This window comes from Neolamprologus multifasciatus, chromosome 17 (genome assembly GCF_963576455.1).
Source record: "Neolamprologus multifasciatus chromosome 17, fNeoMul1.2, whole genome shotgun sequence".
In the NCBI taxonomy this organism is placed as follows: Eukaryota; Metazoa; Chordata; class Actinopteri; order Cichliformes; family Cichlidae; genus Neolamprologus; species Neolamprologus multifasciatus.
The window spans coordinates 571,230-594,438 of record NC_140455.1 but is presented as its reverse complement, the minus strand read 5'-3'; the positions used below and the strand labels follow the sequence as shown (position 1 = coordinate 594,438).

Here is a 23,209-nt window from a genome sequence, read left to right as displayed (position 1 = left end):
GGAAAATTTGCTATCAATCACTCCCTCACATGTTGCTTCCTTTAGGAAATACCGTCCTGTAATATATATATATATATAGAGAGAGAGATGTCATACCACCCTGACAAAACCTGCCTCACAAACAACACAGTTAAAAAATACAATTTAATTAAACGGATGAATTACTTAATATTACATTAATATACAAAAAAAAAAACCACCTTCAAAACCTGTCGTCCTCGCGCTTCTTTCGTTTAACAATGGCGCCATCACCTGGTACATTTTAGTAGGCACGTCCAAACGTCATCACGGCGCGACAAGGAAGCGCCTCTGAGCGTCCTTCACTTTGCTCTATGCTACAAACACCCGAGCAGGTTACAAAAGTCTGTCGTTTGTGGAGTACAAGTAGCTCTGTGCGGGTTGTCGGGCTTTATGGAGTGAACGCGGGAGACTGAAGGGAGACGTGCTCTGAGAGGTTTCCGCGTTTTTATTCAGTGAGTGACGTTTAGCTAAGTTTATACAGATGAAGTTGGTGTGGCAGCTACCGGTATTGTGCCACAAAAGTCATTTCTAATATTTCTCTGCTTTTTTAGTGCCTAATATGTTTGCTTATATTGGTAAATAAACTGTATTCAAGAGGAGTTATAAAGGTGTTATATATAAAAAATAAAGAAATTATCTACTTTGCAAGTATTTTTATGACTCTTTGTATTTTCACCCACATTATATCCAATCAGTTAGTCCAGTCATTTACAACAGATGAAATATAGTCATTTTTGGCAAATACCGGAAATTAATTGTTGTCTGACTTTTTGCCACAGCACCTGTTGTGTAAGGTTGCAGTCTGGTATTAAAGCAGGCTTAGAAGATGTGCAAGTTCTTTTTGAGGCTGTTTTCTCAGTGTGAACACAGAAAGTTGACAATATGTGAAGGTAAAGTTTACCCAACTGTATATACAAAGCTTAGATTAACTGTTATATGGATGAGGGGACTTTCCTGACTAGAATAGATTTCTGTGGTAGAGAAACTGTTATATTTTAACAGTTTACCTGTGCTAAGTCATTAGCTATTAAAATTTCTGTTTTATTGATGATTAATTTTCTCTTTGTGTTTGGGGCAGTGATGACAGCTCCAAACTCAGCAGAAAGGAAGACCTGCTGGGACGCCAGAGACCATCTCTGGAAGTGTTTGGATGATAATGATGACAATGTTGCATCGTGCCAGAGGTTCCAGAGCGAATTTGAGGCCAAATGCCCGGCCCAGTGGGTAAAATATCCCATCTTTTTTATTAATGGTCGAAGTTAGGGTTGCAGATAGTGTCGATAGTAGTGTCACAGATGAGCAGCTGACAGTGTTTATTGGACAATTTTGGAAGCTTTAAGTTAAATGTAGACATTTAGAGAACATTTTAAAGAACCTAAGCAGCAACAAGATTGTCAGCCTTTAGTAGCTTCTTGCTCCTTTTCATTCTCCCCTGCAGGTGAAGTATTTTACCAAAAGGAGAGACTTCCTGAAATACAAGGCGAAGATGCAGACAGAGGGATTCACACCTGCTGAAGGCCCCCAGGGGGCATCCTAATCACTACTTGACTGGAAACCGTCAAGAGCTGCAAGCTGGCCTGGGTTTGCTGAGGTGCAGGACTTGGACAGGAGCTTGTGGCTAGACAGAGTGCGTGAAGATCATACTAATAATGTTATTTATTTTTAAAAAATAAAGGCTGCTTTAGGAAATACAACTGGCAGCACAAGGGACCTGTTTGAAAATCTTCATATCTTCCATCCCCAGAAATGCTAAAGAGTCCAGAGTTATGGAGTCCAGTAGGATTTCACCTCAAAGTAACGTGTCATTTTGGACAGATTTTAGTATCGTTACCTCCTGCTGGAATTCTGAAGTCTCACATTCAACCTGCTGCCATTAGTTATCATAACACTGTCCAATATTAATGTTTCTGTGGTTCTGTTCAAGCAAAACAATTTTTTTCCCTAACACGTCTGTATTTCTCTGAGCAGAACAGAGAATCTGTTCTGGTGTTTTTCTTAAAAATATGTGATTTGCAAATAAGAGCTGATCTGATAGTGGAGATTTAAACTCTTTACTCTCATTTTTTGAAAATCTTAAAAGCTTGAATTGTGTCGTTCAAGAATAAATCAAAACAGAGTGGTTTTAGTGGTTTTATTGTTGCACATGAAGTAATATTGGATCATCTTGACTCCTAGGTTGTGTTGTGGCTGGATATGAATGCACTATCAGGGTCAACCAAAATTTAAAAATGTTACAGCTCATTTGAAACAGGCAAGGACATAGTATGCTTATATTACAAGTCTTTAAAGTATTTACAGAAGAGCGTGGCCCCTGGGTCAAAGGTCACTGCTGTAACACAACTGAGATGTACGAAACCTTCAGGAGAAGTGAATAAATTACACAAGAAAAAGACATGCTTCTGATTGAGGCTACGCTAAAGGCCCATACTGTACTTACAATGCCGTGATATAAAAAAAAAAGTGACTAATGACACTTAAAATCTGTGTACAAATATATAAAGGCATATATTTTACATTTTTGCACAGTACAGTGAGTGTTTTGTGCAAACCTTTTTTGTGATTTGACAGTTGATTGAACAAACTACTACACCCTTCCACTCCTTGCTTGCACAGTCTTTTCCTTAAATGCTTTCTTTGCGTGCTGCATTAAAGAACCAGTACCCAGAGGAAGTCTGCAGCCTCCCACAGTGGCATTTCATTTTTTTTCTTTACATGCCAGGAGAAATGTTGCTCCTCCCAGGAGACAATGAAAAAGTACAAAAAGCGGTCACGCTATGGTGCGACAAGTGAACGATTTCGTGAAACCAATTTTTTTGCAGTTACTAAAAAAGCTTTCTGTATTTCATAAAGATCCTTTGTTAGTGTTTGACTAACGTGAGCGCCACAGTTAAAGCTCATACTTCAATAAGTAGGTAAATTATCTTGTTTGACTTGATCTACCTTTAAAAATTTCTAGATCCTTTCAACATGTGACATGAATGTAAATCAGGAGCGCAGAGACAAAGGGTTTGTTCGTAGGATCCAAAACACCCTGCTGGGTTCACTGGGTAATGACCAGAGTTGGTCTATAAGCTTCTGCGATTAGGAAAAGAAAGTTCTGGCATAGGTCGAGCAAAAAGTAACTGAAGGCAGCTCAAGTCTTTAGCGTAAAGACATCTTTTCTAAACTTCGTTATGTTATATGATTGAAGGAGAAAGGTAAAACGGCTGGTTGCAGTCGAGTAGTCACAAAAAAAACCAACTTTTATGCCTTTCTGATCATTTTTCCTTGGCCTTCGTGGAAGTAAAAGAACCGTGGTCCTGTGCTTCCAGCTGGTCTTCTGAGGTAACATTAAAACTGACACTTTAAAGGGCACCTTAACCTGATTTTTTGAAAATGGAGTTTATTGAACCTTCTGACAATTATTGTTAATTCATAAAATAATCATTTGAATATCTGAGATTTAAATTGTGTCATATTTGCTACATCAGATTTTTCTTTTTTCGCTTAAAAATGTACTGTGCAATTTCTTTACAATTTGGGGGGGGGGGGGGGGGGGGTCACACTGATGATGTAAGACATTTCAGAAACTCACGTATCATGTCTATGATACACCAGGAGTCACACTTTTATTTGCCAGATGGCTGGTGGAGTCAGGGAATATTTTTCCTAGCGGTGGGTCCCAGGGGGTTGCCGACTGGTCACCACCAGGGCATCTCTAGATATGCTAAAGGAAGCCCCCTTATTTAGTATTTACCATTTGAGCTGCTCCTGTTATGGCTGCCAGGTGCACATTACTCATTTTATGAATCTTCCTAAGCAAAACTGACTAAATCTACCGCAACCAGGGTGAGGATGAGGGTGGAGTGTGCTTTGACATCACAGGAAGACATGAACACTGTTGGGGTAAGACGTTTGATAGTAGGTCATGTTAAAATTGTAGCGTGTAAATTCATTAACACAAGGCACTGTAAAAGGCACTGCAGCATTCGAGTAACATGTAGCAACAAGAATTGTAACGTTCACAGCATTTTAGGACACAAAAGCAGCTTCAGAAACTTTGGTAAGAATGTGCATGAAATGTGTAATGAAGGCCCACGGTGTTCAACGTAAAAAGTACAGTAGCTCTACATATACAGTACACTGGCAGCCACGGTAGATTTCTCTTTTCATGCATTCATCTCGCTTTAATCCAGCAGCCACTTCTTCCCTCTTACACGAAAGACAAGACTGATTTTTTTCCAGAAATGCTGAAATGTGTTCAATTTAGTTGTAAAAAGTATATTTCATTGGAAATGTTTAAGTTCAGCAAACATGCAATAAAAAGAGACTTGTCTACAGTGGCCATAAGTAGCTTATTTCTATCTAAAAACAGGGAAATAAAAGGATGTTGTAGATCTGAAAATGTATTTCAGGTTTACTGTAAAACTTATCATTTTTCTTCTACTATAAATCAAAAAAACTAAATCAGTTCTTGATTTTTAAAGGTTTCAGTTGGAGTTTAATGTCCCCCAGTGGCCAAAGGCGTTTAACATTCCTTGTAACACACCAGTATGGCCAGTATATAATAGTATATCTAAGCAGCTGGTGAGGGTTGTTTCTCCACTTCTTCTCCTTCTCACCACATCCATGTTCTTCTTTTAAGGCCTGTGATAGGTTTAGATTTTATTATTGTCATTTGTATTAGGAAATATTTAACCATATATGCTTAGAGATGTATAATCAATTGTGTAGTGATAGGATGTGTGATCTTTAGGAGGCTGCAAAGGCTTGGTGCGCATTCCAGAGTGTTCTGGAATCTACACCGACATCCTGGGAGCATGGGAAAAGGTCGTACATTGTTTTATTGTTTTATGGTAGGATAAACGTAGCTATATCTGTTTTAGTCTGAGTGCCTTTTGTTTAGATGAACTGCTGGACTTTCCAGACCAGTAGGTTTAGGGAGGTCATTTATGGGGTCACACTCTGACCCCACACACACACACACACACACACACACACACACACACACACACACACACACACACACACACAGTATTCTTTGTTCACATGTATACCTATGTAAGATGTTATATGTTAATGACCCTATGCATATTCATGTAACCACAATAAAAGGAGTGCTATGGGGAACCTGGCTGAGAGTCTGACGGAGGTCAAGTGGTGGAACGACACTTGGCTCCAGGCAGGTCTCCCTCATGCATGAGTAACACGAAGAACTTTGGTGTCTTGTGTCTTGCTTTTTGCTGTGTAGCAAATTGTCCTTAACGTTCCAGCGAATAGGTTTAAGCTACAAACCTATCATTAATTGGTCCTTCGAGAGCCGGAGCCCTGGAGTCGACATTCACCGAGGGGAAAAGAGACACACTGACAGACTGACGTCAGCCAGGACTTATAGAGGTCCTGCAGCAAAGTCCCGAGGCGTGAGAATTCGTCATCGGGCCGGTGGATTAGCCGTCTGTTTTTTTCTCCTCGATGGATGACGATTGATGGGATTCGGGACTGATGCTACTCACAATAAGCAACACCAAGTAGGTATGTGAAAACTCTTAGCCACTGTGTGAGGCTGAGTTCTAAAGTCTTTATCACTGTGTGCGATAAAGTGTGTAGTCACTGTGTGCGACTATTCTTTGCCACTGTGTGCGGCAAAGCACGCATCCACTGTGTGAGGTTGCGTTGGAAGTCTTTATCACTGTGTGCGATAAAGCGCGTGATCACTGCTATGTAAGTCTTTGCCACTGTGTGAGGCAAAGCGCGCAGCCACTGTGTGAGACTGCGTTGAGACGATAGGCCTAATTTTTGTTGTTGTTGTGTGAGTGTGTTTGTGTGAGTGCGTGCGGAACAGAACACGTGGTCTGTGACGCCAGCAGCTGTTGTTATTATGGGTTCCCAAGCAACCAAGAGTGTGTCAGAGGGTGACGAGAAGTTTATGATGAAATTCGCTCCCGGCAGCGCAAAGTATTTAGGACATTGGCGCAAAAAATATGATTTTGAAGGTAAATTGGTTGTAGGACAATGTCAAATGTTAGTAGACCAGTTGACAGTAAAGGCAGCTTGTGCAAAAGGGAAATTGAAACAGGAGAGAGAGTTACAACTGGCGTCCGCTAAACTGTGGTTAGAGCAGGCGCAGAAAAGACAGGAGGCAGCGAACGTGAAGAGAGCAGCTTTGCAGGCATTAGTTGTGAAACCTGAAGATGAGACGGTGCGGTCTACTTCAGTGGTACTGACGTTAAGGGACCAACAGCGTAGAGCAGCATTAGAGAGGGAGAGAGAGGCCAGAGAGGAGGAAGAAAAGCAGGAGCAGGAGAACAGAGAGAGAGAGGAGGAGGATAGAGTACGGCAGGAGTTTGGGGATGCCGCAGCAAAATATTTAAGCCCTTATGGAACTAGATCCAAAACTAAAAGGGATGAGGCGAGTGCAGCTGGTATGCCTGCCTACCCTTTGCATGATACCTTTCCCATGGTGGAGGTCGCGAACCCCCATTTTGGTGTTGAAAATGACCAAAGCCGTGTTATTTGTGTTTACAGGCCATGGACTGAATCTGAATGTGCAGAGGCATGTAAAGGTTTAGGAAACCCGTTGACTAATGTTGATGAATTTATCGCCCGACACAAGCAACTCTGCTCCTCGTACCGCTTAAACGGTCAGGAAACAGAAGCCACTTTTAGGAAGTGTCTCACATATAATTGGACTCGGGTGCGAGGCACCTACACAGGGAGGGATGGTAATACCGTCCTACCCTATGGCCATGCAAATTTAAGAGGCCAAGTTGATGGGGTTTATGAGCGTCTTAGAAATACCTTTAAAGCTTCTGTAGATTACAACAAAATCGCCCAATGCATTCAGAAAGCAGGAGAGGATGTTCATGAGTTCAGGGCGAGATTAGAGGAAGTTTTCAAAGAACATAGCGGCCTTGAAGAGAGTGCAGAGAAGGCCAGCCCATATCAGCAGCAGTTAAAACATGCTTTGATGAATGGCTTTCATTCACCCATTGCTGATTTCATCAGAAAACAAAATGTTAGTCATAACACTGACGGGTCCGTTGAATGCATGAACTGGGCCCGCCATGCACAGGAAGTCATTAAAAATAAAAAAAAGAAGTCACAAAGCTCTGAGGCCGCTGCCTTCTTAGTGGATGAAATCTTTTTCCAGGGACAGTTCAGTCGGGGAAGAAATAGAGGCGGAGGTGAGAGAAGTAGAAGGAATTGGGGCCCTAAAGAGAAACGGGATAAGAGATTTGATAAATGCTATAAATGTAGAGAAATGGGCCATCATGCAAGGGAGTGTCCTGAACGCATGCCTGAAGAGTATAAACGCCCTGATCCAAGAAACCCTTATTATAATAAATGACTAGCACCTGTTGACACTGCTAACACACATACATGTACAAATGATCCCTTAGCTTGCCAGAATTTACAACAGCCTGTGTTTCAGACTCTAGATTTGACTGAAGTATTGTTAAATCTGTCAGGAAAAGAAGTAAAACCAGTTCGCACATTAACTGTGCAAGGCAAAACTGTTCAATTTCTGTGTGATTCAGGTGCAGATAAAACTGTTTTAAAAGATCATGTGTCAGGAGTTGATCCTTCAAATGGCACAATTTATGTGAAGTCTGCAAATGGTCAGTTAAATCAGCATAGAATCTCTAAACCAGTGTGGATTAGAGATCCTACCACAGGAGAGGCAGCTCAGAGTTCAGTTGTAATGTGCCCAACTTGTCCGGTGAACCTCTTGGGAAGAGATATGATGATGAAACTTGGAATTTCAATAATTCCAACATCCATTGGGATGATAGCTGCAGGAAAAGGAGAAACTGCTGAGACAATGGTTCATGAGGACAGTGGGGATTTGCATTATTACTGGACACTTGACCTGTCGGCCTCCAGACCTGATCAAATAAACTGTAAACTGTTAGCTGCAGCTGAAGAAATGTTGACAACTAACCATGACATACAGCCACCAGAAGACTTGCATGTCACACTGAGATTTAAGACTATGCCTGGGCCTGATGAGGCCTACACAGATAAAGTGCTGAAATTAGGGCCACAGAGAATCACCATAAAGGCAATATATACTGATGGTGAAACCATGACTGGATGTAGTGTTATCCTTTCTGAAGCTGCACAACAACTTTTTACAGGGCAAACACCACATATTTCACTGACAAAGAGTGGCATAGCTGAGTGGACAGACTTAGCATCTTTGGTGAGACAGGGGGAGAGTGTTGGAATGTGGCAGCAAGCTGGAGGGGGTTGGGAGACAGACGTGCACCACAGCATCTTTCGTAAAAAGCTGGGATGGGTGACACATACTACACCTCAAACACATTTAAAGGGGGGTGAGAATGACACAGCAGAATGATATGTTATAGATGTCAAAGATCACCCGGAGCTTAAACAGGTCCCAGAGAAGCTCTGGTCTACTGGGAAGACTGATGTGGGGCTAATAACAACAGCGAGTCCAGTAGTAATAAAGCCCAAAACGTCTTTTAGGCCAAGAGTGAAACAATATCCCTTGAAGCCTGATGCAGTGGAAGGCATTAAACCAGTAATAGAGGATATGATTAAAGCAGGGATACTAGTTGAAGCTCCACAAGCAGTATGTAACACACCCATCTTCCCAGTTAGAAAGGCTGATTCACAGTCGTGGCGCATGATTCAAGATTTAAGAGCTGTAAATCAGGCAGTGGAGAGTATAGCTCCATGCGTCCCCGACCCCCACACCTTGTTAAATCAGCTTAAGCCAGACAAGACACACTTCACTGTGGTAGATTTAAGTAATGCTTTCTTCTCCATACCAGTACATGAGAATTCACAAGGCTGGTTTGGTTTCACGTATCAAGGCAAAAAATACACATACACCAGATTGCCGCAAGGTTTTTGTGACAGTCCTACAATTTTCACACAGAATATTACAAATTGTCTGTCTGATTTTGTGATTCCATCACATTCACAGATGTTGGTATATGTCGATGACATTTTAATTGCATCCAATTCAGAGAAGAACTGTAAAGATATATCATTGGCATTGCTGACTCACTTAGCTGAGACAGGTAACAAGGCCTCACTTTCAAAGCTACAGTGGGTGAAGACAGAAGTGAAATTTTTAGGACATCTGCTTAGTGCAGCAGGGAAAAGCATACACCCAGAGAGGAAAACAGCTATCTTGGCAGCACCTAGGCCAGTGACAAAGAAACACATGATGCAATTCCTAGGGTTGCTAAATTTCTGTCGATCGTGGATGCCCCATTACTCTGAAATTGCGCAGCCATTGTTAGATATGATGTACAGTAAACCTTTAGCTATGTCAGAAAGTTTAAGTTGGACCCCTGAGGGGGAGCAAGCTCTGTGCATGCTGAAACAGATGCTGACAGGAGCATCGGTTCTGGGACTTCCAGATTATAACAAGCCTTTTGTTCAAACTGTTGACTGTAAAGGGCATTTTATGACATCCATGTTAGCACAAGAATGTGGAGGTGGAATGAAGCCAGTAGCTTATTATTCTAAGAGGCTGGATCCAGTGGCTTGTGCCTTACCTCACTGTGTGCGTTCTGTGTGTGCAGCCGCTGAAGCCGTAAAGTGTTCTGGTGAAATTGTTTTGTTTCACCCTTTGACCCTGCTAGTTCCACATGAGGTGGATGTTTTATTGCTGCAGACCAAAATGACATTCTTGTCACCTGCAAGACACTTGTCTTTAATGTCACTGTTGCTCTCCCAGCCACACATAACTATTAAGCGGTGTACAACTTTGAATCCCTCTACACTGTTGCCCACAGAAGAGGAGGGTACACCACATGTGTGTAGTGAGCATGTAGAAACACAGTGTAAACCTAGAAGTGATTTAACGGACATACCACTCACTGAGGGCAAGGTTTGGTTTGTTGATGGTTCCAGTTTTAAAACAGCAGAGGGAAAGACTAAAACGGGCTTTGCTGTTGTGGATGATGTGCAGGTCATCCGTGCTGGGCAGTTATCACATTCCATGTCTGCCCAAGCGGCTGAGATAGTGGCTTTGACGGAAGCCTGCAAAGCAGCTGAGGGGCAGGTAGTGACTATATATACAGACAGTCAGTATGCATACGCCACACTCCATTTCTTTGCCGCTCAGTGGTCAAGACGAGGCATGACAACATCAACAGGGAAACCTGTGGAGCATGCGACACTTTTGCAGGCCCTGTTGAAAGCAGTTTTACTGCCTAGTAAAGTTGCGGTTTGTAAGTGTGCAGCACACACACGTGGCACTGACCCCATTGTACTAGGCAACGCCTTTGCAGATAAAATTGCAAAGGAAGCGGCCCTTGGAACACATGGGGTTCATATTCTGGCATCTCAGGAGCAAACTATGCCCATCACACATGATGTGTTAGCAGACATGCAGTCACACTCACCTCCAGCTGAGAAGCAGCTGTGGCTCACTAAAGGAGCAAGCCTGCGAGGTGATGTCTACTATCTTTGTGATAAACCCATATTGCCTAAAAACTTATATAGGACTGCTGCAATTTTGAGCCATGGGCTTTGCCATGTCTCAACAGCCGGGATGTTAGCAGCTGTCGAACGGCAGTTTTTCACACTGGGATTCAATGCTTATTCCAAACATTTTTGTAAAGCATGTTTGATATGTTGTAAACATAATGCTCAGGGAAACCTCAGACCTAAAAGAGGAAGGTTTCCTAGACCCAGCTACCCATTTGAAGTAATCCATATGGATTTCATTGAGTTGTCTAACTGTAACACCTACAGGTACTGCCTGGTAATTGTGTGCCCGTTCTCAAAGTGGGTAGAAATTGTCCCCACTAAGAAAGCAGATGCTATTTCAGTGGCTAAAGCGATATGCAAAAATGTGATCCCAGAGCATGGGATCCCCCAAACTATTTACAGTGACAATGGTCCTCATTTTGTGAATGAAGTGATTGAGAAAATGTCACAACATCTGGGGATAACGCTGAAAAACCACTGCTCATACCACCCACAAAGTGCAGGGCTGGTTGAAAGGACTAATGGCACAGTAAAGCTGAGACTCAGGAAAACAATGGAGGAAACAGGCAGAACATGGGTAGACTGCATTGAGCTAGTGAAAATGTATATGAGGATCACGCCAACTGATAATGGCCTAACGCCTTTTGAAATAATATATGGCAGGCCATTTAGAGTTCCAGTGTTTTGTAATGATAATGATAAAGCAGAAGAAGAAAACACACTAGCAGACTGGATGATTAAAATGCTGAAAAGCAAAGAAGTCATGAGTGCAAATGATCTGCCAGATGATTCTGTTTCTGTACAGGAAGAACGTCTGAAGCCAGGGGACTGGGTGCTGATAAAGGTCATAAAGAGGAAGTGCTGGTCGAAGCCACGGTGGGACGGACCATACCAGGCTCTGCTGACAACACCAACAGCTGTGAAGATCGCAGAACGACCCACCTGGATACACCAAAGCCACTGCAAAAAGGTGACACACATCCAGGCCAGCTCGGAGTAAGTGGCAGGAAGACCGGGTACAAAGGGGGGGGAAAGCCTCCAGGGCCCCTCGTCTCAATCCGGTGAAGAAATCAACTGAGCCACAGGTACTCATCAGAATGGCTGGTAAAGTGTTGTCTACCCTGCTGAGTGTGATGGCTTTGATGTCATCTTGGTCAGCTGTGGAGACCCTGTATGTCCAAGGAAACCACACCCAATACCCTCATGGCTATTCTACAAACTTTTGGTGGCAGTTTATGAATACAACTGCTCACTTGAACAATAGGACAGACTGCTATGTGTGTGCTCATATGCCGTTATCGGCATATACATCTGGACTGTGGCCGTATAGCATACCAGAGGACAGGAGTTGGTGTCTGTTGGGCTTAGCAACTCATCCTGGCAACAGAGTCCTCTGGTCCAAGGCCAACTATAGTACACCTCTGAACATCACCTGGAGTAAGTCGCCACTTCTAAACGTGAATTGTTCCGGGCAAACTGACTTATTGGCCTGGCCTCAAGTATCAGACCCACTGCCAGACATAATATTGCTGAACAAGCTGAACACAGCTCACCTGCCGTTGTGTGTGATGAACAATGGATCACTGTCAGTGGGGGAGCTGCCGCTTCGCTTATGTGGATACATATACACCTACTGCCCTCCAGAGAATGAGAGCAGGTGTATGAAATGCTTGACTAGTGCGAAGTGTGCTGAGAACTTGACATCGAGGAGGACTGAATGCAAGTTCAACCTGGCTTACAGAATACCAGTAAAAGCAAAAAGTCAGAAGTGGACAGGATGTGCAAGGACGGTGCCGAGCAGTAAAGGAACAAGAGTTTTGGCTGATTGGTATTTTCTGTGTGGACATAAAGCCTATCTATCACTCCCTGAGGGATGGGGAGGATTGTGTGCTTTAGTGAAGTTATCGGATCATGTCTTCTTCATGGACAGAGTTGAACATCACCCTAACAACCGACGGAAGCGTGAGGTGGATATAGCCTCACCGAACTTTTTTGGAGTGACAGTAGACACTGGAGTGCCGCGAGAATTCCGCATTTGGAGTGGAGGAGCTAAATTCTTCCAAAGTTTGATCCCAAACATCGGAGTTGCAGAGGTGCGGGATCATGTGGAGATCAACCGGTATGCCCTACTGCGACACATTAATCTCACTAAGACATTGGGAACAGTCTTAGCGGAGGAGCAAAAGGCCATCAGAACGATGGTACTGCAGAACAGGCTGACCCTGGACTTGATAACAGCATCACAAGGAGGAGTGTGTAAGCTGATTGGAGAGACGTGTTGTACGTTTATCCCAGATGGATATACGACTGGAGGAGACATCTATGAGGCACTGCAGAACTTAACTGCTCTGCAGAAATATGTGGCGGACCACACATCAGGAGGAGACGCGTCAAAAGGCTGGATAGCCTGGTTGACATCTGGACCATGGTGGAATTTGTTCTTAAAGTTTTTGACTCCCATTCTTACATTATTGGCGTTGCTTTGCTTGTTTACAGGTTGCATTTTGCCATGTGTAAGATCGATGGTGAATAAAATGATTGCTAACACCTTTACCAATTACATACTGTTGCAGCAGAGTGATATGGATGTTAAGGCTAATATGTTTGTATGAAATGAAGCCTGCACTGAAAATGTTGACAAGTGGTGTAGAGCTGAAGATATATATATACGCCGTATAGCCTTAAAAAATGACAATACAGGGTGGTGATGATAGGTTTAGATTTTATTATTGTCATTTGTATTAGGAAATATTTAACCATATATGCTTAGAGATGTATAATCAATTGTGTAGTGATAGGATGTGTGATCTTTAGGAGGCTGCAAAGGCTTGGTGCGCATTCCAGAGTGTTCTGGAATCTACACCGACATCCTGGGAGCATGGGAAAAGGTCGTACATTGTTTTATTGTTTTATGGTAGGATAAACGTAGCTATATCTGTTTTAGTCTGAGTGCCTTTTGTTTAGATGAACTGCTGGACTTTCCAGACCAGTAGGTTTAGGGAGGTCATTTATGGGGTCACACTCTGACCCCACACACACACACACACACACACACACACACACACACACACACACACACACACACACACACAGTATTCTTTGTTCACATGTATACCTATGTAAGATGTTATATGTTAATGACCCTATGCATATTCATGTAACCACAATAAAAGGAGTGCTATGGGGAACCTGGCTGAGAGTCTGACGGAGGTCAAGTGGTGGAACGACACTTGGCTCCAGGCAGGTCTCCCTCATGCATGAGTAACACGAAGAACTTTGGTGTCTTGTGTCTTGCTTTTTGCTGTGTAGCAAATTGTCCTTAACGTTCCAGCGAATAGGTTTAAGCTACAAACCTATCAGCCTGTTTAATCAGTATAATTCTGAGCAATCGCAACACTTGCCCAGTCTCTTCCTCATCTGTTTTTGAGTTCATCCCCGCTTTGTACCGCCAGCACCTGCCCACTGTTAGTTATAAGCTCCCAGTGACATTCCTGGCCAGTGCCCAGGCTGGGAACTCAGTCAGATTGAAGAGTGGAACCCCCCAGGTGGTGATGGCCAACATTACCACCGCCACGCCAATCAGATTCACCCCAAAACCTGCTTTGACCTGGAGATGAGGAGGAGAAAAATTACTTCAGTAAGCATCAAGAGTTTCTGTTTGCCACATAGTACGAAATAAAAAGAGCCTCGAATCGGATACGCTGTTCGCTAAAATCTTTTGATTCTGCAGGTGCAAGAAGATTGTGGGACAGTGAGTGTGTGTTTGTGTGTCGTACCATGTCCCTGATCTGCACGTGGCCGTAACTGAAGACGATGGCGTTGGGGGGGTTCCCCACTGGAAGCATGACCCCAAATGACACGCACATGGTGGAAGGGATCAAAGTGTGGAGGGGGTTGATGTGCAGAGTCTCCGACTGGACAGAGAAGTACGCCATGAAGAAGAACAAAGGGGGTAAAGAGAGAGTAGTGAAGAAAAAAGACAAGAGGGAAGAGGAGAGGTGAAATGGTTGGGGGTACAGAGGTTATAGATAACTCAGAAAAATGTAGAAGGAGGGAAGATAAAAGAAAGAGGATGATAAAGAAAAAATGAACAAACGGGAGAAAGAGAAAGTCAGAGTTACCAACTGCTACAGAAGTTGATATGACACTTTTAAAAAAACAACATTTTCACATAATATAATCATAAAAATGTTCGTCTGGTATTAACGTCACAACTGACCCATCCTGTCGCTATGATGTCATAGTTTTGCAATGTGGGGAAAAATTAAAAAAATTGCACATGTTGTACAATTTTATCTGCTGTTACAATGGTAAGCATTTTAGTTAGTTTTTTTTTTTTTTTTAACTGAGCTTTAAAACATGCAACAAGAGTGGTAATAAAAACCCAGAGAGGCCAACAGACATCACTGACTATATTTTAAGGGCCGGTTGAGATTACAAAGAACACAAAACTCATTAAAACATGTTAAAAAAGACTTTAGCCTTAATGAATGCAGTGTAGTTTGGAGCCGGAAGCAGGGTTCATACGTCATCAGTTAACAACTGGATAGAGGTGAAGTAATATGGCACCTGCTGCGAAATAAAAAGAGCCTTGATGTGCACTTTATGAGTAAGTGCACGAGGAACAGGCGCCATTCTGCAATAAAATGGCTTGTGACATACTGGTGAGAAAACGTCACCACTGACAGCTAAAATAGATTATTGCCAATACAGCAGTTTTTTGGGGGGGTTTCTGAGTAAAAGGGTCAGAATGTGCAGATGCACAAATATTTTTGCCCTACTCTTACATGTGTTTGTGCTTCTATCCCAGTATAGTATAAGAGTGTAAATAACACAGGTTGTTTTATATATCTATATGTATATAAAAACAGAACCCGGCCTCACAATCAGTGCCACTTACCTCAAGCTTTACATTGTTTGCACTGTTACACGCACACACTTATGTAACGGTTATGTAACCAGAACTATTCAGGCCACCTGGTAAAGATTATTCAAATTCGTGGCCCACATCAGAAGTAATTAGCACGGTTTAAAAATGAAAAAGTATTTTCAAGCAGCACATTAGCGCAGACCTGTTAGACTGAATATCCTCCAGGTCATTTATGTGAGTGTTTTTAAGGATTTATGAAATTTTTATGATCATTAATGAGGAACAGGTGTTGCGATATGAAAGAGAATATGTCGTACCAGCGCAGACAGGATGGGCAGGAAGACGGTGAGAGTTGCCGGGTTGGAGGCGAACTCGGTGACCGCAGAAACCAGCAGGCAGGCTAACAGGGTGACCGCCCAGGGAGGAAGACCACTCATGGGCTCCAGCTGTCTGCCAATCCACACTGACAGGCCGGACACCTACGCACACACGCAACATTAATCAGCTTTCTACATGCTGTTCATATCCCCACCATTACCTAATGTAATAACATGTGAAATGATTCTTCTCTTTTATAGCTACAGTCTCTTGTAGATACATGTTGAAATCACATTAACTCCATCAAAGTAATCAAGAAATTTATAATGGTGAAAATGGATCGCAGATTCAGATTACTCAGATGCTATGATGCCAGAGCAGTAGAGTAATACAAGTAAATACAGACATATATTCGTAGTACCTTGCAGCCCGCTGCCAGTGCATAGCCTCCACCAACTAGGATGACGATCTCCCACGGCATGAGTCTCTGGAAGTCCTTCCAGGTGATCATGGGAGCCAGTGGGTCAGACTCTGAATCATCATCTAATATTTTAAATTGACAGAAAAAAATGTCAATAGAGCAGGATCTGGGGGAATAATATCATGTAATACTTGTGGTTGACAAACACTTGAGAAGTCATTTATTTCACCAAATCTCAAATGAATGGCTCACAACATCTGTAATGTGCTGTTAAAATAATCTGAGGTAGTATACGAATGTTATCGAAGCTAGCTGAACAACATCACTGAGCCCTTTTTTTATTATTCAATATGTTTTAAAGCCACCAAATGGGGCCCTGATGAGACAACCCAAAGGTGCTCGAGTGCTTGTTCCTGACCTGAGTTTTTACAGCAAGAGGAGGAAGAGAAGGGCCGCCGGGCAGGGATGAGGAAGAGGAGGAAGCCCAGAAGAACAGACACCGTTGCATCAGTCCTGTAGCCTTTCCTGAGAGAGAAATTAAGAATACACAGATATAAAACAGACACAAAGTGTCTCAAAGGTGACCCTGAATCCTCCCTTAGTTATGCTGCAATAGATGTAGGCTGCCGGGGGATTCCCATGATGCATTGAGTTTTTCCTTTCCAGTCACCTTTCTCACTCACTATGTGTTAACAGACCTCTCTGCATTGAATCATATCTGTTATTAATCTCTGTCTCTCTTCCACAGCATGTCTTTTATCCTGTCTTCCTTCTCTCACCCCAACCGGTCGCAGCAGATGGCCCCGCTCCTCCCTGAGCCTGGTTCTGCCGGAGGTTTCTTCCTGTTAAAAGGGAGTTTTTCCTTCCCACTGTCGCCAAAGTGCTTGCTCATAGGGGGTCATATGATTGTTGGGTTTTTTCTCTGTATCTATGAAGCGCCTTGAGGCGACCTTTGTTGTGATTTGGCGCTATATAAATAAAATTGAATTGAATTGAAAGTCTTATTAAACTACTTGTATTTATTTTTATTATTTTAGATGTCATGAAGTCTAATGTAAAATATTTTGTGTATGCTTTAAAAGGGACCTATCGTGCTTTTCCTTACTTTCTATCTCAGTATAACACTGACCTTTACAAGTCCTAGCTCTGTATGATGTCACTGAGATATTCTTTATAGTCGATAAAATGCAGGGAGAAACAGCTAAAAGGACTCTTTTGAGTACCAAATAATGCAAAAGTACTCTAACAGAGGCTAAAAATCAAAAATATGTTGTATGAACAGAGCATAAGCACTCCTTACTAAGTGTCTATTATGGTAAATGGTAAATGGTTCTTATATAGCGCTTTTCTACTCTTCTGAGCACTCAAAGCGCTTTACACAACTTGTGCATTCACCCATTTGCACAAGCACATTGTTCTAAGTGCTTTCTAAGTAACATTCATACACATTCATACTCCGATGGATGCATCGGAGAGCAATTTGGGGTTAATATCTTGCCCAAGGATATTTGGCATGCAGACTAGGGGAAGCCAGGAATCAAACCACCAACCTTCCAATCAGTAGATGACCTGCTCTACCGCCTGAGCTACAACCAACCCCTAATTTACACCTACTCTATGTGACAGGGTGTGTATTTGTTACGGAGAACCAGTGCTTCCCTAAAGTGTCTGACCACTAACACTTCTGAACGTTTGTGGTGATCCGGCGCAACATTATCAGTACTTACTTTTCAAAGAGCGACGTCCAGCCGGGCACAAAGCCAGGTTCTCTGGTGAACCACAGCAGTGTCATCAGGATGAAGAAAACACCTGTCACCACCTCTGGGTAGCTGCACACACAATCCACAAAATCACGTCAGCAACAATTACATGAGTGACAACACGATGGGGACAAAATGTCACGTCTGGGCTCGTGAGTAAGATGCAAATGCATAGCTTATATTTACACACAGGTGAACTTAGTCCTTTAAATATACATAAAAAGTGGAAGAGTTGACATCAGAGTTGGAATTTCGGGAAATTATTTTGCATCGTTTCAGCTCTGGCACACACCTGATGGGTCCCAGCTTCGCGTACTCCTCGTGGATCCTCCTCTCTGACAGCATCTCTCTCCTGGTTTTGCGTTTCTTACTGAGTGAGCAGGTTTCTCTGAAGCTGAACACACAGACAGCAACAACAAGATCAACCACACGGTGACCTGATACGGTCGCTTTGTGCTTTTCAACCTGTAGCCTCAACAACATACAGGCAGAAGGATTACCATGAGTCCATAATGACAACATGGAGATGTGGGCAAGTAGGAGACCCACCTCTGTAATCACACCCCTGCCTGTGACCATTAGCACAGCAACTAGCAACACAGCACACACACAAAGATCCTCGAACGGGCACTCACTTGCAGCCGAGGAAAAGGAAGTGCAGCCACAGCCAGGTGAGAACCAGCATGATGATGGCGATGGGGAAGCTGAAGATGAACCATGTGCCAAAGTTGATCACCTTTGCGTCTGGATAACGGCTGGAAAGACAGTTGGAAACAGCAGCTTTAAACCACACTCATCGGTCGTCTTCATTTCATTTTAATGTGTAATATACGCATTGCTACACACTGGCTCTTTAGGGGCTGAGCCTCATGACTTGTGACGGCATGTGTCAAGACCGATAAAAATGGATCCTTATCACGTTTAAAAATAGCCGATTAACTCACATCAGCTACACACACTGACCCAGCCTCGGTCACGTGTGTTTGCTTTGACTGACAGATGTTGTCATTCTCATTTACTTATCTGTGCAGCATTACAGCTGACTGTCCACACTGATAAGACTGTGACTATCACAGCTCAGAGAGTTATACTACACTACTGGACAGAAGCCATAATGGGTCACCGAAATTCTCTTAAGAAACACTTAAGAAGCTTCTATAGAGCAGAACGCAGTTACAGAGTAAAGCAGCAGCATCTATCTATTTTAAAAGAAGACAACCAACATGTCATGCCAGAAAGGATGCCACTTTCTAATATTCAGCCTTATACAGTGGGGCAAAAAAGTATTTAGTCAGCCACCGATTGTGCAAGTTCCCCCACTTAAAATGATGACAGAGGTCAGTAATTTGCACCAGAGGTACACTTCAACTGTGAGAGACAGAATGTGAAAAAAAAATCCATGAATTCACATGGTAGGATTTGTAAAGAATTTATTCGTAAATCAGGGTGGAAAATAAGTATTTGGTCACCTCAAACAAGGAAAATCCCTGGCTCTCACAGACCTGTAACGTCTTCTGTAAGAAGCTTTTCTGTCCCCCACTCGTTACCTGTATGAATGGCACCTGTTTGACCTCATCATCTGTATAAAAGACACCTGTCCACAGCCTCAACCAGTCAGACTCCAAACTCCGCCATGGCCAAGACCAAAGAGCTTTCGAAGGACACCAGGAAAAGAATTGTAGACCTGCACCAGACTGGGAAGAGTGAATCTACAATAGGCAAGCAGCTTGGTGTGAAAAAATCAACTGTGGGAGCAATCATCAGAAAATGGAAGACATACAAGACCACTGATAATCTCCCTCGATCTGGGGCTCCACGCAAGATCTCATCCCGTGGGGTCAAAATGATCATGAGAACGGTGAGCAAAGATCCCAGAACCACACGGGGGGACCTGGTGAATGACCTGCAGAGAGCTGGGACCAAAGTAACAAAGGTCACCATCAGTAACACACTACAACGGCAGGGAATCAAATCCCGCAGTGCCAGACGTGTTCCGCTGCTGAAGCCAGTGCATGTCCAGGCCCGTCTGAAGTTTGCCAGAGAGCACATGGATGATACAGCAGAGGATTGGGACAATGTCATGTGGTCAGATGAAACCAAAGTAGAACTTTTTGGTATAAACTCAACTCGTCGTGTTTGGAGGAAGAAGAATACTGAGTTGCATCCCAAGAACACCATACCTACTGTGAAGCATGGGGGTGGAAACATCATGCTATGGGGCTGTTTTTCTGCCAAGGGGACAGGACGACTGATCCGTGTTAAGGACAGAATGAATGGGGCCAAGTATCGTGAGATTTTGAGCCAAAACCTCCTTCCATCAGTGAGAACTTTGAAGATGAAACGAGGCTGGGTCTTCCAACATGACAATGATCCAAAACACACCGCCCGGGCAACAAAGGAGTGGCTCCGTAAGAAGCATTTGAAAGTCCTGGAGTGGCCTAGCCAGTCTCCAGACCTCAACCCCATAGAAAATCTGTGGCGGGAGTTGAAAGTCCGTGTTGCTCGGCGACAGCCCCAAAACATCACTGCTCTTGAGAAGATCTGCATGGAGGAATGGGCCAAAATACCAGCTACTGTGTGTGCAAACCTGGTAAAGACCTATAGTAAACGTTTGACCTCTGTTATTGCCAACAAAGGTTATGTTACAAAGTATTGAGTTGTATTTTTGTTATTGACCAAATACTTATTTTCCACCCTGATTTACGAATAAATTCTTTACAAATCCTACCATGTGAATTCATGGATTTTTTTTTCACATTCTGTCTCTCACAGTTGAAGTGTACCTCTGGTGCAAATTACTGACCTCTGTCATCATTTTAAGTGGGGGAACTTGCACAATCGGTGGCTGACTAAATACTTTTTTGCCCCACTGTATATAAAGCTTTGTAATATCTTTACACATTCACCTAACAAGTGGAAAATATTAGTTCAATCCCGGGAAGAGATGCAAATCCCTTTGGGGCTGCATCAGGAAGGTATCTGGCGTAAAATTTGCTATAAAACATGTGTGGAGGGACTTGTGTGGCGCCCCCTTGTGGATAAGAGAGCAGCCAAAAAGTATCCATTAATGCCCTACATCTAAGTTTACACTCACACTCATATGAGGAGTAACTCAGGGATACTTTAGCATGCAGCCTGGAGCATCCAGGGGGGAATCAAACTACCAACCTTCCCCTTACTGTAGTAGATGACCTGCTCTAACCACACAGTTGCTATACACTTCTGCAATATACTATTAATATTTACAACCCTTTATTGATAACCTATTGAAAGGTAAGTTTATCACCTAATTAAATGTATTCATGTTTAAAGAGTAGTACTGTTCATACATCTAGAACAGGGGTTTCAAACATAAGGCCCAGGGGCCAGAATTAGCCCAGCAACTCCTCCAATCCTAGAAGGCTTTGGAAAATGTGTATAAATTAGGAACTTTTGACTGTATTTTGAGAAGTTTTCCAGGTTTCCCTACTGACAAAACCTTCTCCATTGCCATTCATACTGCAAGAAACTAACAGATACACAGGAAAATGACAAAAATGTTCTTGTTTTTCAAGATTTACTATATTTTCTGTGATTAACTAGAACGTCTATTTAATTTAACACATTTGTCATGTAGAAAAGTTGAAATGTACTGTTGAAACTGGACTTCTTTTTCTGATATTAAGAGTTATCAGGGATTAAATGTTGAGTGAAATGTCTTTATTCTGACAGAAAGGGTTGATTCGCTGATACGATTGATACGGTCAAAGTGGCCCACCGTGTACAATGAGTTTGACGTCCCAGATGTGGAATGTTTAGGTGTTAGTTGCTCAGATTTGGAGATACTTTGAATCTAGAATCAAGTGGAACTAAATGACATTCACTGTTGCTTTCCAAGCTCATAAATGGTTTCAGTTGTTTGTTTGTTTTTTTTCAAAGATTAAGTTTTTATTCTTATTTTAGCTAATTCAAATGTTGTTGTTTTTTCAGTTAACTATATAACCTTGGTGATCTCTGTACCCTAATTCCACCCAGTGACAGCTGGGATAGGTGAGGATAACCTCCCCACTTTTTCCACAGAGATAAAGAAAATCTGAGAAAACTGTGAGGAGACCATATCATCAACATTAATAGCCATCTGTGTAGTGTATCAGTAGTTTATGATTAGTGCACTTTAAGCTATTAGACAAGTTGGTCTCCACTGTTGTTTCATTTAAAGCTATATAGGTAATAAAGTGTGTTTGCTCTGATTTGCTTCACTGCTCTGTAACGACGCTAAGCAGAGTAAAGGTGACATGCAAAGACGGTGATCACGTATGTGCTGACCGAACAACTCTGCCATGCCTTCTCTGACCTCCGGGCATTCGCATCGTGGATGGAAAAGTGAAAGCGAGCCAATAAAAAGTATGGGAAAATGACTGGGCTACTTGTCATCCTCTGAGGATCATAGATATCTGCATCAAATTTTACAGATCCCATCCCCTAGATAATATGAGGGGAAAACCCATCAACCTCATAGCTCGACAGAAAGAATCAGGGAAAACATAGACCTTTGGGAACCATGAGTTTCTATATAAAATAACAGCAGAGAGAAAAAAATTAGATATTTCAGGCAAATAGAAAGTTTCATTTATGAAAAACAAGAACACAATAAATGAAATAAAAGTATGAAACTATTCTAGAGCTTTTAAGATTTCATCTTAACAGCAAATTGCATTTTAAAAAGACCTAATGCAATTAAAAAAAATCATAATATGTTGACAACGTCAGTGTCAGTGTCCATCAAGATTTCCTGTACTGGGTTAAATTTTATGATCTACTAAAGAGACACATTTAAAAACGCTGACAGTCTGCTGGCAGGGCTCTGGAGCCATGAAACACCGGATTCTTTGCACAGTTTAAATAGTAGAAACCCAGTTTACACGAGTATCTTTAATAAGAGCAGAACTTTCACCACTGAAACACAAAATCCAGCTTCTATTTCCACAAAATTACATACAAATGGAGACAGGGAACAATTAAGCGCACAGTGGAGGGGGTAATAATTCAAAGATGCAGTCCTGTCAGTACAAAACAGAACTAAATTTTCCAGCCTTTCATCAGCAGACAAAAGTGGAAAAAGTTATAAGATGTGAGGGTTCAGCACAGACGTACATAAAAGATGGAAGTTGCTAGCAGGATTTTTTTAACCTAGATCTTGTATGGGTATCATTTGTCTTTATGGTAACCAGCCTCTACTTGTCTTTATAGTCCTTTTTAACTCTAATGGGGACCATAAATGAGCATTACAGTGTATTCAATGTGAATTAAGATAGCGACTGGAGACCATAAACTCATCAGGAAAATGTTTACTGAGATTATACATCAAGCCAACGTTGGCAATTAGTC

The 23,209-nt window shown here is 42.4% G+C and overlaps 3 protein-coding genes across 3 annotated transcripts in view; 2 read left to right on the top strand and 1 right to left on the bottom strand.

Moving 5' to 3' along the window:
* Positions 1-287: 287 nt before the first annotated feature.
* On the top strand, positions 288-2,135 carry coa6 (cytochrome c oxidase assembly factor 6). Its single transcript, XM_085137006.1, has 3 exons — positions 288-473; positions 1,100-1,245; positions 1,460-2,135. Coding segments are annotated over exons 1-3 (246 nt in total). The 5' UTR covers positions 288-472; the 3' UTR covers positions 1,559-2,135.
* A 2-nt stretch (positions 2,136-2,137) lies between these two features.
* Positions 2,138-23,209, bottom strand: part of slc13a4 (solute carrier family 13 member 4) — a 37,287-nt gene continuing 16,215 nt past the window's right edge. The window contains exons 9-17 of the mRNA XM_085136994.1: positions 18,478-18,597; positions 18,135-18,236; positions 17,810-17,911; positions 16,501-16,607; positions 16,083-16,204; positions 15,661-15,822; positions 14,250-14,387; positions 13,835-14,080; positions 2,138-4,647 (exon numbers count right to left, since the gene is read on the bottom strand). Of these exons, the coding sequence (XP_084993120.1) occupies positions 13,943-14,080; positions 14,250-14,387; positions 15,661-15,822; positions 16,083-16,204; positions 16,501-16,607; positions 17,810-17,911; positions 18,135-18,236; positions 18,478-18,597 (991 nt within the window). The 3' untranslated portion in view covers positions 2,138-4,647; positions 13,835-13,942. The remainder of the gene's footprint in view (positions 4,648-13,834; positions 14,081-14,249; positions 14,388-15,660; positions 15,823-16,082; positions 16,205-16,500; positions 16,608-17,809; positions 17,912-18,134; positions 18,237-18,477; positions 18,598-23,209) is intronic.
* On the top strand, positions 4,647-13,825 carry LOC146498633 (uncharacterized). Its single transcript, XM_085136996.1, has one exon. It carries the CDS (start codon positions 11,571-11,573, stop codon positions 13,083-13,085), a length of 1,515 nt encoding a protein of 504 aa, XP_084993122.1. The 5' UTR covers positions 4,647-11,570; the 3' UTR covers positions 13,086-13,825.